The 17,741-nt window shown below is 43.1% G+C and overlaps 1 protein-coding gene across 2 annotated transcripts; it reads left to right on the plus strand.

The window, feature by feature from the left end:
• Window positions 1-260: 260 nt before the first annotated feature.
• baz1b (bromodomain adjacent to zinc finger domain, 1B) lies at window positions 261-17,374 on the plus strand. 2 transcript variants are annotated; one of them, XM_017466292.3, is made up of 19 exons: window positions 261-1,064; window positions 2,567-2,683; window positions 3,363-3,507; window positions 3,637-3,829; window positions 3,943-4,262; window positions 4,428-4,622; window positions 5,158-6,592; window positions 6,925-7,063; window positions 7,710-7,846; window positions 8,098-8,218; window positions 8,484-8,582; window positions 8,672-8,849; window positions 9,148-9,333; window positions 9,449-9,596; window positions 9,729-9,879; window positions 10,001-10,110; window positions 10,274-10,428; window positions 11,860-11,966; window positions 14,061-17,374. In XM_017466292.3, the coding sequence occupies exons 1-19, from the start codon at window positions 946-948 to the stop codon at window positions 14,725-14,727; spliced, it is 4,722 nt and encodes a 1,573-aa protein (XP_017321781.1). In that variant the 5' UTR covers window positions 261-945; the 3' UTR covers window positions 14,728-17,374. The 2 variants fall into 2 exon arrangements, with proteins under 2 accessions (XP_017321781.1, XP_017321782.1); XM_017466293.3 differs by having other exon boundaries at window positions 9,732-9,879.
• The last annotated feature ends 367 nt before the right edge of the window (window positions 17,375-17,741 follow it).

Genomic DNA, 17,741 nt, shown 5'->3' on the forward strand with positions numbered 1-17,741 from the left:
AATATTAAATGTAGTAACGATGATAATGGCGAAATGGTGAAAATCCAACCTACTTCGTTATCCAACTTCTCTAAACGGAGCTTTACCACTTCCTCCTAAGCTTTTATATCAGGGGCGTTGCTATGATTTTATGCTGGGCGTGGCAATAACGACAGTCAGCCAAATAGGCCAATCAAATCCCTCCGCTTCGGTAGCTAGCGCTGCTCAGAGCCAATCGGTGGCCGCGGTGGGAGGGACAAATGTGTCGGATTCCGCGCGCTGCCGGTCGCGGTGTGGTGGTGTTCGGGGTCGTCCGGGAGTGTTTACCGGTGGAGTCGTATCTCCCGCCATTTTTTTTTTCAACCTGACATTCTCTTTCTCTCATTTGTTCTTTTGTAACAAATACACCCTGCGACCATCTTGGAAGGGTCAGGAGTGTTTGTTTGTTTGTTTGTTTTTTTGCTCCTCGCGAACAGAAGAAAAGAACAACAGCATTCGTCACCCAGTGAAGACCAAAGTGCATGCTGGGAGTTCTTTTAGAAAGCGCGCCATCGTAATCCTTGTGCCGGGCGCCTTGCATTCACTGCGCCGGGGCTGCGACTCGGGGAGAGCCGTCTCTTTCCATTCCGGCTTTTGGTGAAGTTTATTTGGAGCGCTGTTTTCTTTCCTCTTTAAAACTATTGGATGTTGACGCGCTATGCCCCAACCGTCTCCTTTAATGCGAAGAGAACCGAGGAGAGGACGTTGCTAATCCCACCGCGTCGCACTTATTGTTATTTAGCTGAAGCTAAGCTAGGCTAAGCTAACTCGAGCCTAGCTTTGATGCTAGCTAGGCGTTAAATGTCGAGGAAAAGCGCCTTGTGTGATTTCTGTCTAGATTCCCGGAATACATGTTTGTACTGGCGGTCATTTTAACTTAAAGCTCTACACCACGCCGAAGTTTATTTGTGGGAGAAAACAGTCGTAATGGCGCCGCTGCTGGGCCGGAAGCCGTACCCGCTCGCTAAGCCGCCAGCCGAGCCGCCGGGCCCGGCAGAGCAGCTCTACATCATCCCGCATACCAAAGAGGCCTTCATCAACAAAGAGTATCCTTTCCTTTCTTAGCAAGCTTGCTAACTAGCGTCATGGCTTTTCAACCACAACGCAGTGCTATACACTCTTACACTTTATATCAAATAACAGCGCGTTTATTGTGATTAAAATTAGCTTAACGTTTTTTTGTTGTTGCTGTAGTAATATGTCCCGGTTTTGGAGTTGAGCAGTATGTGAAACAAAACTCTCCAAGTGTCTAATTTGCAACATTTAGTGGCTCTATATGTCGTATTGAATGTTTTGTTTATTTGTCCTGAGTTAGCACAGGCTAGTTCTCTGTCACAACCTTTTCATTGAAGTTAGCTAGGCTTTGTTTGCTGTAATGTGATTAGTAATGTCAGGAGCTGGTGCTATTTTTAAAGCCGGTGAGACAGAGAGTCGAGCCAGACTCGTATTTGGTGTGAAGAAGCTAAAGCCGAGATGGTTTTTGTGGTTTCGGTGCCGCTGAGTGAAGCTCGTGGAATGATCTTCCGGTTAGCATACACGCTAACATGATGTAGCCGATGTGCTTGTAGTGGTCGTAGGGTGTAGATAGACATACAGGTGTCGTTTTCGGTTTTTTAGCTTACGACATCATTTGTGGGTGCTGATTGTTTTGTGAAGGACAGGGGATCAGACTCGGAGCTGGATTTCATCTCATCTCCTTTTACCCTTCTCTGAGAGTTGATCTGAGGTGCAGTGAAGTCTGCACTAAACTCTAAAACTGCTGTTGTTTAGTATAAATACTCGGTGATTTGACACATGCAACTGTCAAACCACTTCTCCATGCTCTGTTTCTAACGTCACACACACACTGGTGTTACAGGGATCTTCCAAAGACGGGCTGGTATCATTCATTTTAGTTTTTGTTAATCCCGGTGGAGTTGGGATTCCCCCTGTATTATCACCACGTCATCAGAAAGCGCTTCAGATGCAGATATGTCTTGGCATGACTTGTGATCAGGGTTTACAGCGCTGTATAGAAAAGCATAAAGCTTCAGAAAGTTGATACAAAACGATACGGGTATCTTTCTTTTTTTGCTTTCAGTTTTGTTCTATCCAGTTCCCATACCTGCTAACTGGAATCTTCTAGAGTTAACACGCCTTAAGAGTGTCAACACGCTGTCTCTTTGACGACAGAGATTTGAACTCATGTAGCGACAGACCTGACGATAGGACGCTTAGATTGTTGTGCCACTAAGCAGCGGGTCGTCAGAGCCACTCGTAATCTCCCAGCATCATATTCCAAAATATGTCTTGTCTAAGAGCTGAGCCTGATGCCGCACCTTTTAATAATTGAGCTTCTCTGCTACACCCGGTTGTTAATTATGAACAAGGCCTCTCTTTCTCTCTCACACACGCATGCAGAGCCCAGGATGCAGGGTTCTACCGTGAGCAAAGCATAACGTCACCTACTCTCGCATGTAGGTGTTTTTACAAATTCAGTGTTTTATGCCTTTTTTTTGTCTCTGCTGTGCTGTTTTGTTTGTTTGTTTTCTTTAACCGTGCTGTTCAGAGAGTATGAGGCCCGAATGCAGAGATACAGTGAACGGATCTGGACGTGCAAAAGCACCGGCAGCAGTCAGCTCACACACCTGGAGGCCTGGGAGGAAGAGCAGGAGGTCACTGAGCTGTGAGTAACATCATCACTGAACAAGTGCTACTCTTCATCTGTAAATCAAAAGGCATTTAGTCCGAGCGGTTTAATTTTGTAGCTACCAAGCAGGTATTTCAGATTCATGTTTTACACCGCATGATTGTTTATTTGTGGTAAAGTTTCAGCATGTGAGTCAAGAACAGTTAAAAAAAAAAATGAATAATTGGTCAGCTTCTCCCGCTGCTCTATACCGAATCAAGTGAATGTCACTTGAGCACACTTTCACACTTTGTCTGCTGGCCCAACACTTTTCCAGTCTCATAACAGAAGCGTAATTTTCCTCACAGTGTACCATGGCTGCACACACACACACTCATGGAGTTGCATAAACACTGAAGATTAGAGCCTGTGATTGCCCTTGTGTCTACATGTTAGTCTTAGTGCTGGTGGTTTCCCCTATAGCGCCCTCTGCTGGTGTGAGTTATCACAGCGTTTACAGTTGCTCTTTGATAAATGATTGATTTTAATTTAGTCTAGGTAGCCTGCTTTATTTATTCAAATCATTAAATCTGTTTTGCTGTAAAAAGCCATTTACATTCTGTAGTAATATAGAAATAGTTCATCAGATTACATATTGTGACACGGTTCTTTGCATTGTGGTCAGATGTTTGTTTTTGAAAGCTGTGTTTGTGGTCTTGTGCTTTATTCTCTCCAGGCTGCAAGAGGAATACCCTGTGTGGTTTGAGAAGCCAGTTTTGGAAATTGTACATCATAACACGGTGTCGCTGGACAAACTGGTGGATCTGGCCTGGGTGGAGATTCTCACTAAATACGCCGTAGACGAGGAGTGTGACTTCCTGGTAGGAATTTCTTTCCTGAATGTAATTCCATGATTATTTCTTAACGTTGTTGTTGTTTTTTTTGTTTGTTTGTTTGTTGTTGTTTTTTTAACTTTCTTATCTCCTAATTTTTTCTGTCTTTCACCACAGGTCGGAAAGGATAAAAGTTTGCGAGTGAAGGTGGTGAAAATTCATCCTCTGGAAAAGGCTCAGGAGGACCAGACGCAGAAAAAGTTGGAGGGAGCGTGTGATTCTCCGTCCAGCGACAAGGAGAACGCCAGCCAGGAGAACCAAAAGAAAGAGCCGCCCAAAGAAGAGGAGAACAACAGGAGAGAGAGCCTTTGTAAGTAACTGTAATTTATTATCTTTAGAGATTTTCTATAGGAACAAACTTTCACTGTACTGCGAGACTCTGTAATATTCAACGATATATCTTTTTTTTTTTTTTCCCGGTAGGTGATCGGGCACGTCGTTCCCCCAGAAAACTCCCCACCACTATGAAGGAGGAGAAGAAGAAATGGGTGATGCCTAAATTTCTGCCCCACAAATATGACGTGAAGCTCCTCGACGAGGACAAAGTAATCAGCGACGTCCCTGCTGACAGCCTCTTCAGAACGGAGAGGCCTCCCAATAAAGAGATAATGCGCTACTTCATCAGGCACTACGCTCTCAGGCTTGGCATGGGAGAGAGCGCCCCGTGGGTGGTGGAGGATGAGCTGGTGAAAAAATTCAACCTACCCAGCAAATTCAGCGACTTTCTCTTAGACCCACACAAGGTAGCGTATAGTTACTGACTTGGGGTTAATTCAGTTGCTTTTGTTTCGCAGCAGCAGTCAGTAATACCGGGTTGTTACCTGTTGCTGAAAACTAGATTGTGTAAATGTATAACATAAAAATATAAACCTTGCTGCTTTTGTAATGACTGTATTTGATGTATTTAGTTCTTAGCAGAAAATCCCTCATCCAAGAGAAGGAGTCTCAGCTCACCGGAAGGAAAGCCCAACAAGAAATTGAAGCTTCAGGGCTCAGAGTCAGGCATGGACGCAAACGGCGTCAACGAAAAAGGAGAGAACGAGAAAAAGCGGAAGAAAAAGCAAAACATGCCTCTGAGCCCCACTCTCTGGGCAAACATGCAGGTAGGCATTTTGATGAATGTCGCGTTTGTTCATGATGCCTAGATGTAGTACGTTAGCACACGAGCAGCATGTTTTGCTGTCCAAAAAGTTTTTTAGGCCATCGTTATATGGACAAATTATAGCGTAAAAGAAGGAAACAAAATAATGGTTAAAAATTACTGTGATAAAGCAATATGTAAAAAAAACAAAAAAAAAACCATATCCGTGATATCTCATGAACGAGTACTTTTTTTCGTTTCTAGTCCCAGTGCCTAAGTGGTTTTCATATAAGCGAAGCCTGGCTAATCAGTACCTGATCCTGTTTTCTTGCACTGTCTTTATATAAAAAAAAAAAAAAAGTGCCAGTTTAGATCGGTGACTCCAATTTGCCTCTAGGTTTTTGTGTGACGTCTGATGATTGCTTTTCCAGAGTGTATCTTTCAGCCAGTTTTCCAGATCTGCTGTAGCTCTGACAGGATAAAAATGCTTACTGAAGATGAGCAGAAGTATTTCCCCCCATCTGTGTATTTTGAATTATTCTACTGTGTTTTTTCAGGTGAAGAACCTGAACGGCTCTCCGCTGAAGGTTAAGAATTCAGGCACGCCCAAGAAACCGACGGACGGGAAGAGGAATCACAAGAGCGGCGCAACCAAAACACCCAACAGCCATAAAGCCTCGAAAAAAGACGAAAAGACCTCTAAGAAGCCCCGGATGAAGCAGATGACCTTGCTGGATCTGGCGAAGAGTCCCGCTGCTGCGGGCAGTCCTAAAAAGAGAGCACGGAGCACCGGGCCTGGCACGCCGAAGCTGGGTAAACCTCTGCCTCCCATGGCTCTGCATCTGCTGCGCTTTTATAAGGAAAACAAGGGCAAAGAGGACAAGAAGAGCACGCTGTCTTCGTTAGTGAGCAGGGCAGCGAAGACCTTGTCTGCGGAAGACCGCGGGCGACTCCCCGACGAACTGAAGGAGATGGTGCAGAAGCGCTGGGAGCGGCTGGAGGAGAAGCGGCGATGGGCTCTCATGAGCGAGGAGGAACGGCAGGAGGCGATGCGCAAGAAGCGGGAAGAATTGAAAGAGAAGCTGCGTGAGAAGGCGAAGGAACGGCGCGAGAAGGAATTGCAGCTGAGGCGTGAGCAGCAGCGACGCTTCGAGGACCAGGAGCTCACCGGAAAGAGCCTGCCCACATTCCGGCTGGTGGACATGCCCGAGGGCCTGCCAAACGCTCTGTTCGGTGACATAGCTATGGTCGCAGACTTCCTCAGCTGCTACTCTGATCTACTGTTGCCTGACAAGCAGTACCCGATCACAGCGCAGTCACTTATGGAGGCTCTAGCAGGTGACAAGGGAGGCTTTCTCTACCTAAATCGTGTCCTGGTGGTGCTGCTCCAGACGCTGTTGCAGGATGAGCTGGCCGAGGCCTACAGTGAGCTGGACATGGCTCTGTCTGAAATCCCGCTGACGATGCACTCCGCGTCGGAGTTAGCACGCCTGTGCCTGCGCCCGACCGACGTGCTGGGTGGCGAGAGCGCCCGCGACTCTGACGACTGGCACGGCGGTGGCTGTTTCGACGACGTCTTGGGTGCGGAGCTCCTGGAACGGCTCGAGACGACCGAGGTGTTTGAGCTTGCGCCGGCCGAGAAGGCGAGTCTGCTGGTGGCCCTGTGCCATCGCATCCTCATGACCTACTCTGTGGAGGACCACGTGGAATCGGCGCACCTGCGCTCTTCTGAGCTCTGGAAGGAACGCATCGCCACGCTCAAGGAGGCCAACGTGCGCCGCAAGGCTGAGAAGCAAAAGCGCAAGGAGCAGATGGAGTCCAAGACCCAGGATGTGGCAGTTAAAAAGGAGAAGAAGAAGGAGACGAACGGCAAGGAGGACGTGTCCAAAGTCAAGGTGGAACCAGAAGACATGATCAGCACGGTGAAGAGCCGCAGGCTGATGGCTATGCAGGCCAAAAAGGAGAAGGAGGAACTTGAACGCCAGAACAGAGGTGAGCGAGAGACAAGAACGTGTGATAGAAGATAGAGGGAGGGAGGACAGAAGAGATTCTGGTTATAATTCAAACGATAAGCTTACATTTGCGCAATTGGGATTATGCGTAAATACTAGGTTTACACGAATCAGTCAGTAATCTGATCACGTTTAGAAAAATTCTCCAGAGAGTCTCAATGTTCACTGGTGCTACAGCACAAATTATGTTGTGAAAGAAGCGGAAACTGCACGAAAAGTGAGGGTGAAGCACATCCATGTTCTTGAGAAATACAGGAAGTTGTATACTCTTAGCCTCTGTATTTACCGTGCTGTTCTTCCGTACGGACGTAGAGCGCATGGAGAAAGAAGCTGAGGAGGAGCGGATCAGGAAGCAGAGGGCTGCAGTAGAGCGTGCCTTCCACGAGGGCCTAGCTAAGGCCAAGCTGGTGATGAGGAGAGCGCCACTTGGCACTGACCGCAACCACAACCGGTATACACTCGCTCACACACACTCACTCATCTAAAAATATACCAACAAAAACATCCCTATAATTAAAGACATTGGTTCCATGGATTAAAGCCTCAGGAAAAAGAGCAGAGTTATCAGTAGTTGTTTTTATATTGTCACAAACATAAGTATTCACAAATGAAAACGTTTTCCTTTTTTTAGATCCTAAGAGTTGTAGTGATGTTTAAGCCTACCAGCGCCTGAGACCTGGGAGAAGCACGAGCAGTCGTTCATGTTTGTTTAAAAAAAAAAAAAAATTTTATTGGTGACTATTTGTAGGTAAACGGAGAGTTTTTAGTTATAACTGGTCTGAATTTTAAATTAGTCACTAGGTAGATCAGATAAGATGCATATTTTTCACATGTTTATGGTCTAATGCTGAAAATGTGTCGGCGTTGTAAAAAAAACACGCTTTTCAACACCACCAAATCCAAGGAGTTATTTATAAATGCAAGAAGAAGAAAGCCCAGAAATTCTGTATTTATCATTCATTTCCATCCCTATAGAGAATCTCCTGCCTGATCACTAGCCAAATGGCTGGTTTCTGCTTTGGATAATGGATGCGATAGGGCCATCATGTTGCCGTTTGTATTTATTTATTTGTTTGTTTGTTTGTGTGTGTGTGTAGGTATTGGCTGTTCTCTGACGTTGTTCCTGGACTTTATATAGAAAAAGGCTGGGTGCATGAGAGCATCGACTACAGCTTCACTCTTCCACCTGAGCAGACACAGGGAGATGAGGAAGAGGAAGATGAAGAGACGGAGGGTGAGGGTGCTATCGACGTTTACTTGAATGGAGACAATTCACAATACAGAGATATTTTCATTAATTTTGTTTATTTATGATGAGTGTGAAATGACAACTTGCCCTCTTGTTCCAGCAGGCATGTTTGAGTGAAATCTTGCATTTGTTAACGATACTGTGTGTGTTACATGCACCTTTTATCGTTACCAATAAAGGTACTCATAAGTTCACTAAATTCATTTGAAATAAATCCAGCATTATCTCTTCTCTAGATGTGGAGAAAGAAGATGAGGCAAGTATAGCCAGCGCTACTAATGAGAGTGGCCAGCAGGGGGCTCCAGCTCCGGAGACCTGCATAGAGACGACCGTGCCCAAGCTGGGCCAAAACCTCTGGTAAATAAATCTTAGAAATTCTTAGAGTTCAGTGAAAAGGCGGGTTTGCTTATCTACTTCTATTTTATTGTATCTGTGGGAGCATTTGAGGTTAATGAAGTGGTATGCAGCTCAGCTCTATGTAGACCATAGCTAATAAGATATGCAACCCAAGTAGTTAGCGTCTTTTTTTTTTTTGTTGTTTGTTTTTTGTTTTTTTTTTCTCCCAAGCGCACACATGCCTTTTATGCACGACGGTTTTGTAGAATGTTTTCTCTTCACTCAGGTTTGTGTGCGACACTCAGAAAGATCTGGATGAGCTCATAGAAAGCCTTCACTCACAAGGTGTGCGAGAGAGCGAACTGAAAATGCAACTGGAACTCAAGTGAGTGCGTGTGTTCCCTGAGCTAATACATGAAGTGTTGTGCATGTACATTGTGCTTTATGATTGGATATTTGTATTATTTATTTAAGGTACCAGGATATCATGCACTCCATCCACCTGAGCCGGAAGGTGAACACCGGTCTGCGCACTTGTGATGGCTACCAGGAGCTCCTCAAATACCTGCGCAGCGACATCATCGAGGTATCTTCGCGTCTGGAGAAGGGCGGACTCGGCTTAATGGAAAACACGGCCGTGTTCGAGGAGCAGGTGAGGGACTTGGGGAGAGGGATCCTCCTGGTGCTTGTGTTTTGAGGCGGGTCAGTAGGTTTGAGGTTTGGGCTCTCCCGTCTCATCCTGAACGCTGTTATTGTTAGGAAGGTGGCAACATTTTAATAAGGGTCTTGATATGTCAATTGGTTTTAATCATATTCATAACGTTTAAGGTGTATAATTAAATTAAACGTGAACATTTAGCAGATTTTTGTTTGAAGAAATTCATTTCCTCCGAGAACTGAAATTGTTTCTTGATTTAAAATACATAAATAAATAAATTATTTTCTTTCAGGTGCGACACCTGGAAAACCTGAAGGACTTTGGTGAGTGTGTGATAACGTTGCAGGAGAGTGTGGTTAAGAAGTTTCTTCAGGGCTTCATGGCTCCGAAGCAGAAGAAAAAGAAGAAGCAGACAGGGGAAGAGAGCGGAAAGACTGAGGAAGTGGATGAGGAGAAAAAACTGGCTGAGGAGGCTAGGGTGAGTGTGTGTGCATGATTGTGTTAATTTTGTGAGAACAGGTTTTTCTGTGTTTCAACCAGGATTAATGTTTAAAAAAAAAAAAAAAGAGGTTTTATTGGATTTCTTTCTGCAGGTGGCGACTGCTGTGGAGAAGTGGAAGTTTGCTATACGCGAGGCTCAGACCTTCTCACGCATGCACGTGCTCTTGGGAATGCTGGACGCGTGCATCAAGTGGGACATGTCAGCGGAGAACGCTCGCTGCAAAGTGTGCCGCAAAAAAGGTACGACTGCAGCAGGTTTATGGCGTCTCATGTAAGGTTCTAAAGCAACACTCTGTAAAGAACCAAAGTACGTTTGCTGCAGATTCACAACCACAAAATGTCCTTAAACTCTCCACTTTTTTCATTTCCCAGTAGGAGAGGACGACAAGTTAATCCTGTGTGACGAGTGCAACAAAGCCTTCCACCTCTTCTGCCTGAGGCCTGCACTCTATCGCATTCCCGAAGGGGAGTGGTTGTGCCCGGCCTGCCAACCGACCATCGCCCGCCGCTGCTCGCGTGGAAGGTGAGAGAAGGAAACGTGTCTGAGAATGTACACACCCGTAACACGTCCATACTCTCTCGGGCATTCCTTATATACAAGAGCACACCCCGATCCTCTTCTCTCATCTGTGTGTGATCGACAGAAACTATAACGAAGACACGGAGGAAGAGCAGGATGAAGAGGATGAAGAGGAGGACGAGTCAGAAGAGGATGACTCTGAGGACGAGGAGCAGAGGGATACAGGGCACAGCTGTGAGTCATTATTATTATTATTATTATTATTATTATTATTATTATTAAACCTTGATATCTCCTCCTCCTTTCTCCAGCGCTCACCAGGGTTCCAGAAACCATTCACCTGACGCACGTTTTAACTGATTGACTTACATTTTCATTGTTCTTTCTGATTTAACAGTGAGACCGAGGAAGAAGATGAAATCGTTCCTGAGGCCCAAAGCTCAGAGCAAGTCATCGTCCAAGAAGCATTCGCCACCAAGTGCCAAAACTGCATCTAAATCTAAAGCTGCTGCCAAATCACGGACAAGCAACAGTGCAGACATTGATGAATTGGTGAGTTTAAAAGTTAAAATAAAATTGTTAAATGTACACGTGCGTTAGGGCATCAACTGGATTTTTTTTTTTTTTTTTTTCTCCAAATAATTTATTTTGAGAAGAATACACCCCTGTATTAACCTGATACATGCATACTGGAGCATGTGTAACCCTATAAGCAACAACACAAGTCTGTACATTCAGGTATGTATAGTGTGCCCCCAACCCCCCCCCCGGGCATTTGGGACTGTTATGTTGGGTTGGAATGGGAATTGTTGGTTAAACAAAAACCAGAAATTGTCCAGTGACAAATATACTTCCAAAGGTGGGTGTGTGTGTGGTGGTGTGTTTTTTTTTTTTTTTTTTTTTTTTTTTTTTGTGTACCTTGTTTTGATGATTAAAAAAAAAAAGTACACATGCGCGTGTCACGAGAACTGATACTTCGGTACCAAGTTGGTACCAACATTCTTAAAACGTGACTGTACTTGTTTTTCTGGAGTAGTGTTAGCACCGTTTGTAATGAAAGTACTGAGCTTGCTATTCTTCCGGACCTGATGGGGGCAGCAAATACACGTAAGTGTTTTACTCGGTCCACAAGTGGTGAAGAAGAGGGGGAACGCCTACAAGCACACGGGAAAAACTACAGAAGTTTAGCTTGGCTTAACAAGTTTAGCTCCGCCCTGACTCGAGAGGAAAGCTAGTATCGGTTTCCAGTGTGCAACCGATGTTATCGTTCATTTCAAACAAAGCGAGGAAAAGGTCCTATATTATGTTTGTTTGAGGCAGCTGGCATTGTAGCTGTGAAACCAGCTAGCGTTATGTTCCATGTAATGTTAGCGATAGCCAGTTATTTTTTTAAAGACGCTAACACATTGCAATGTTATAAACTACCTCCTAATGGGCCTCCATACATCGCCATTCAGCCCGTGTCCCGTCAGCTAAATGTAGCCTAATGTCACTAATAATTATTCAAATGTTCATGCTTTTAATAAATCTTTTTGGCCTGCCACCATATCAGTGAATTTAAACTAATGCTTGCATTCAGAGTATAAGGTGTGTGCGCGCGTGCGTGCGTGCGTTTAGGAGTGCACCTTCGGAGACACATTGGCAGACAGTGTTTGATAACTAAAATTCTCTCCCTCGCTCTCTTTGCCAGTATCAGCCAGAGGAAGATGTCCTCCAGGAGAGTTTTTATTTTATTTTATTTTTATACCACACCATGGTATCGACTTTGGTATCGAATATCATGTTCTTTTGGTGGTATCAATACCGACTACTAGATTTTTGGTATCGTGACATCCCTAGTGTGCACACATGGCAACTGCGTATGAATGAGAACAAAGATTCTTCTGAAGAATTGACCCTGCTTGGGTTATGCCACACAAACAGGTTTAACATTTTTAGGCATCTCATAATGATTGTGGTTAATTTTGCATTTGACTTCTGCAGGTGCGCCAGAGCTCCAGAACAGGAGGAAACAAGCAAGCACAGGAGCTTGAGAAGTGCGAAGAGATCCTCCAAAAATTGATTAAATTCCGTTATAGCTGGCCCTTCAGGTACTCTCTCTCTCTCTCTCTCTCTCTCTCTCTCTCTCTCTCTCTCTCTCTCTCTCTCTCTCTCTCTCTCTCTCTCTGTCAAAAGTTTAGACACTCTATTTTTCCACATTTTAGAGTAGTAATGGTCATCAAAACTCTGGAATAACACAAATGGAACTATGGGAATAATGTTGATTAAAAGTTTAGAGTGTGCCTATTATGGTTTTTCAAATATTCCCTTTCATGTAGTGTGTTATTTAGTTGTTTGTGAATGCAAAACGTCTGCAAACATTCAAAAATCAAAGCGCACGACAAGCTGAGTTATCGACTCCCAAAAGAAGGAACCGATTCTGAACAGCTGAAACGAGTCGTTAGTGATTCCAGACTTTACTTCCTGTACGAAACTACCTAGGTTTGTAACAAAAGACCCCGCCTCTGGTCTTCATCGGCTGCTCGCTGACAGACAGAGCTGATATTCTTTATGGTAGTGTGCATTTCCTTTTAGACACACGCGGTGGTAGACCAATCACAACAGACTGGAACATCTGACCAATCAGAGCAGAGTATGCTCTCTGAAAAGAGGAGTTTAGAATGAATAACTTAGGACTGATCATTTAACAATGAGCTCATTAAAGTGGTGTGTTTTTTGTTTGTTTGTTTTTTTAAACCTTAGATGCAGCTATTGTAAATCTATTGTACGAGTCCTCTAAAACAAAATTAGGCACGCTTCAAAACCATAATAGGTGTGTTTTAATATTTTAGCATCTTCAAAGTAGACACACTTTTGGCCTAGAATTTTCAGAAATGTATTGTTTTCTCAACTGATTTCTTGAGGAATCTCCCTGAGATGCTTTTTAATCAGTATTAAAGGAGTTCCCACCTACCCTGGACTCTTACTAGCTGCTTTTCAAAATATTTTGCTCAGTCAACCGTAAAAAATAAGTAATTTTGTAAATAAAATGTTTTCTAATGAAAGAAATGAACAGTTATATTTGTTTACAACACCAATTTCAAACATTTACTCATACACTTTCAGATCAAAAGGTTTTTAAGATCATGAGAAACATTTCAGTCGAGTGTCTTTTGACCGGTAGTGTACATGCCATAATTTATTTTCAGGCTACCTGTGAGCTATTAATGTTAAATATCTGATATCTTAAACCTTTTATTTTTCTGGACAAACTCCCCAGTCGATGTATATGCACACTACATAGGGCATAAGTGTTTTAGAATCTGTGCAGTATACTTTGTCCAGTATTTTACCTTTTTTTTAAAAAAAAACAGACTCATTTAAAAATGTGATTATTTGAAGTGCATCACAGGCCCTGTTCACACCTGTAATTAACATACGTTTTTGGGGATGGGATCACACGTGGACTTCGCTAAGTACAGGCCCGAATAGGATCAAACGTCTCTCGAATACTCCCTGAAATCCGATCGCGCGAACCAAATCCGGTGGTCTGGGATGTATACAGCCACGTCACGTTTGTAGTCTGAACGTGAATAAGTTTCGATGCGTCCCAGAAAACATTTAAGGAGCGTCTAATCGACTGCATGCGTTGCTGGAAATTATCATCACAAGGCTGTACTGAACAGTAGAGCTTTCTGCCTACTGGATAAGTGATGCTATAACAGCAAAGGTTTTTCATAGCTTCCTTTGTCACCTCATCTCTCTTTCATTACCAGGCCACACAGTTATAACATTTGAGACAGTCCGTACAGGTAAACGGGACAGGATTTGTGGGACATTTCCAACTGGAAACAAACACAGCAGAAGACTGCTGTAATAAATGTCAGACAGCCTTTCTCCAGCAGAAATTATTCATGAAATCTGGTCCCTGGAGATCCGTTTGTTACGCAGGGTTTGAACGGCTGCACGTCTTCCAGGACACTTGTTAATGCTGGGTGTGACCGGGGCCTCAAATTTCATGCAATTATTCAGTCTAGCATCAAACAACTAAGAATCGTTTACAACACACAGTCTTAGATGTTTGGTTTAAATATGTCGGTATTGAATTGTGAAATGAACTAACAGCTCTAGTAACCTTCTCACACACCTGGACCTGTATGAGCACTCGTTGCATTTCCCTAACTGGGTTCTCTTTACGCGTTCAGAGAGCCGGTGTCGGCGGAAGAAGCCGAAGACTACCAGGATATCATCAGCACTCCAATGGATTTCAGCACCATGCAGAGCAAGTTCAAGTCGTCGCAGTACCGCAGCCCGCAGGACTACATCGAGGACATGAAGCTGGTGTTCAGTAACGCTGAGGAATACAACCAGCTGGGCAGCAGCGTGCTGCAGTGTATGAGTCGCACCGAGCAAACGTTCACCGAGCTGCTTCATAAGATCCTACCCGGGGTTACCTACCTGCGCCGCAAAGCTAGGAAACGCAACACTCTGCTACAGGACGACGACGAGGACGATGAGGAAGATGAGAAGAGGGTGAGGAAAATACAGAACGGCAAACAGGAAAGTTCTGCCTCTAAAAGTCGGGAAGAGAGCAGCAGCCGGTCCACGAGACACGGCAGCAGATGGCGCAGGCAGGAGGGGAGTGAAAGCGAGGACGAGGAGGAAGAGGACAGGGTCACAAGGAGGAGCAAACGGACAGCAGCCTCCTCAAGCCGCAAGGACTACCGGGAACAGGACAGCGACAGTGAGAGAGAGAACAGGAGAACTCGCTTGAGGAAGTCAGGGAGGAGGGCAGGTGATGACGAGGAGGCAAGCAGCGATGACGAATCAATCGGTCAGCGACATTCCAAGAGGCAAAAACGCTCACTATAAAGTCCCAGGGTGCTTTTTGTGTTTTGTGTTTTTTTTGTTGTTGTTTAAAATGGATTCTTGTCCTCCTTGATCTTCTACCTCCCTCAGTTCCAAAAGGCAAAGTGGACCCACTCTCACAGAAACCTCTCAAACTACCCCATGTAGATTTTTTCTTTTCCTGGTTTATTAGACTTGACGCTTTGTGTTCATATTGCTAAATACGAAAGAAACTGATTTATATTTGTAAGTTGTTTATTACTGGTGACTTTTTTTTTTTTTTTTTTTTCCTTTCTTTTTTCCTTTTCTCAACCAGGAAATTTATGATCTCTGATGAGATGATCTCTGTGAGCTCTTAAAAGGCAATTTTTGTTTCAATTTTGGCCTTAAGCCATTTGCTTCATGTATATTTAAAAAAAAAAAAAAAAAAAAAAGGATTTCTCATTGGGATAACTTGACATATGTCTGTGTCTCATTTTGATGATGTCAGAATGTCAGGTAGGGCTGCTGAATAGAATTTCAGAAGTACCAGGCAGGTTGCCTGTGACTGAATATGTCCTAGATCTTTTTTTTTTTTTGTTTGTTTGTTTTTGTTTTTTTTATTATACGAAAATAAAATAACGCACTATAATTGGAACTCCAGCTGTGCTTGTGGTGTACCGATACTACGCACTATTTTCTTGGGGACAACCAGCACCAAAAGGGTTATTTGGAATTCATTGTTTTTGTTGAATTTTTCAGAGTACAAGTACCTATGAATAAAGCATTTTTCTGTATCTGAAATCATGTCTGCTGGATTCAACTTTTGTTTCTGTAAATTTGAGTTTATAAACTTTTATAGTGTCAAACCATTTACTAGTAGTTTGGCAAAGACAAATCTAAACGCCTCAATACACCCAGTTCAAGTCAAGTATTGTCTTAAAATTAAAGCTCTTCTCATCTTAGTGTTGGTGCACCTTGTGCTCTCTGGATTTCCTAAAAGATTTTGTAGGGTTCTCTTTTTATCTACATGTAATTCTAGCAGAGGAACTATGGTGTTTTTTGGTTGTTGTTTTTTTTTTCTTTCTTTCTTCTCCAAAAATGTTTTTCTTTTATTTAAAACACCTACCACTGTCTGTTTTTCCCATCATTTTCAAAAATTAGTGAGAAATCTGTCCCGAGCGCTTTGAGTGTCAGAGGCTCTGTGTTGTGCTGAACGTATTTGTGTTTCTTAACCTCGATGATTGATTTTTATTTTTTATCATAAAAGTTGCTTTTTTTTCTTTTTTTTTTTTTTTTTTTTTTTTCCTTCTTCTTCTTCCCTTTACCTGGTTGAAGCTTGGATGATGTACATGTGCTGGGATCACTGATCGTCTTTCACTGCCATGTGTTTCCCAGCTTTGCTTCTGCAGATCTGCCTTCTAGGAGAGAGGCTGATAATATGACTAACGTTCTCAAGAGCTCAGGGATTACAAACCTAAATCAAAAAAAGCCTCGATGTAGTGAAAACAAAGGTAAATGGTGCTGTTATCCCTGGCGACCTGCAGGTGGCAGTCTAGTACAGCGTTTATATGCTTAGCTTACATGTATCACTATGATGACCTGCTTATGAATAAAATCTTCATGTAGTCCCTTCTGTTGGAATGAACAAGACAGGACCAATGTGTAGTACTTCAGCTGCGTCCTTCTGAAGTAATAGCTCTACAGCTTGTATCTATCAGCCCCTTTTTATTTGTGTATATGGGTATGTAAATACAGAGTTCTTCAATCAAATTAGGAGTACTTTAAATCTGTGATTATTTTGCCAAAAGATTGGGTGAATTAAGGATTTGGTTAAGGTGCAAGTGGTCTTGTACAAACCAACTGTCTTTTTAGGTCGTGATGCTTAGAATAAACTGACTTTCCTGTTTAATGTTGAGGAATAAACAAGAGAATTACGCACTCACACCCGTTCTCTTTAATCCTGGATTAGGCCGAGTGTTCCTGGAATCATGTATATATGAATGAAATGTCTTGGTGCAAGAGAGCTTATGTAAGGTTGTGTTCATCAGTGTGTGATCTGCAAAAGCTGCTTCAATATCAGCACTCTCGATCAGGTTGTTTGATTTTTTTCAAATATGGCCCCAGGTCTGAATTGTTTGTATTTTTTGGTAACCTTAACACCGTGATTAAGATCAGTCTGAACCTCGAGGAGGCTGAACTTCATGATTGTAGACCCAGAATGATGCTGACGAGCCAACCTGTTTTGTCCTAGTTAACATTTCCCCCTTCTTTTGATTAGCACTTGGATTCTGTGTACATCTTAATGCTGTTTATGTTCTCGGTATATTTTTGAAAGAATAATTTGGGGCATGTTACTCATCGGAAGGTTGACATCTGTTTCCGGTGTGAATTTAAAACCTTGCAGAAATCTACTGGCTTCTATTTCCACCTCAATTAGTGTTGAAGGGCTTGGTGGGCACATTTCTATTTCCATATATAGATTATTTACAGCCTACATGTTAAATTGATCACGATCTCATATGTACGTTTATAAGCAAGTTTTGTTTTGTTTTGTGAAAGTTCCCCCAATCTATTTCAGTCATCACTGCCCGTTGTAAAACCTTGTAATATAATAAGAGGTTGGGGACAGCTTAATGAACCAACCTGAGGTTGAAATTTTTTTTCTTTCATTTTTTTTTTATTTTTTTTTTTATAATAAAACCTTGAACAACGTTCAAAATTTGTCTTTGTCTTTCTTCACCCTTCAGTTGCCTGCACTTAAGCTATGAAAAGAGTGATTACTTGACCGTGCTGTGCAAATTGGGTACGCTCCAAAGTAAGAGTGTACATTGGCAGTAAGTTTGGGTCATGGTAAAGGTGTGAAAGCACTACAGTCACAACAAGCAGGAGGCAAGAGAGATTTTTTTCCCTTTCCCTCCATGAAAGCAGCTTATTTTTGTCTTAACAATTTCCTCTCGTGTATCTGCATGTGTTCCCCCCGTTACCCAAATTGCGGATGGAGAGAGAGGGGTGCTCCTTTCATTCTTTTAATTATAGGCACTGGTGTTTTGCTTGGA

Source organism: Ictalurus punctatus, chromosome 4 (genome assembly GCF_001660625.3).
Source record: "Ictalurus punctatus breed USDA103 chromosome 4, Coco_2.0, whole genome shotgun sequence".
Classification (NCBI taxonomy): domain Eukaryota; kingdom Metazoa; phylum Chordata; class Actinopteri; order Siluriformes; family Ictaluridae; genus Ictalurus; species Ictalurus punctatus.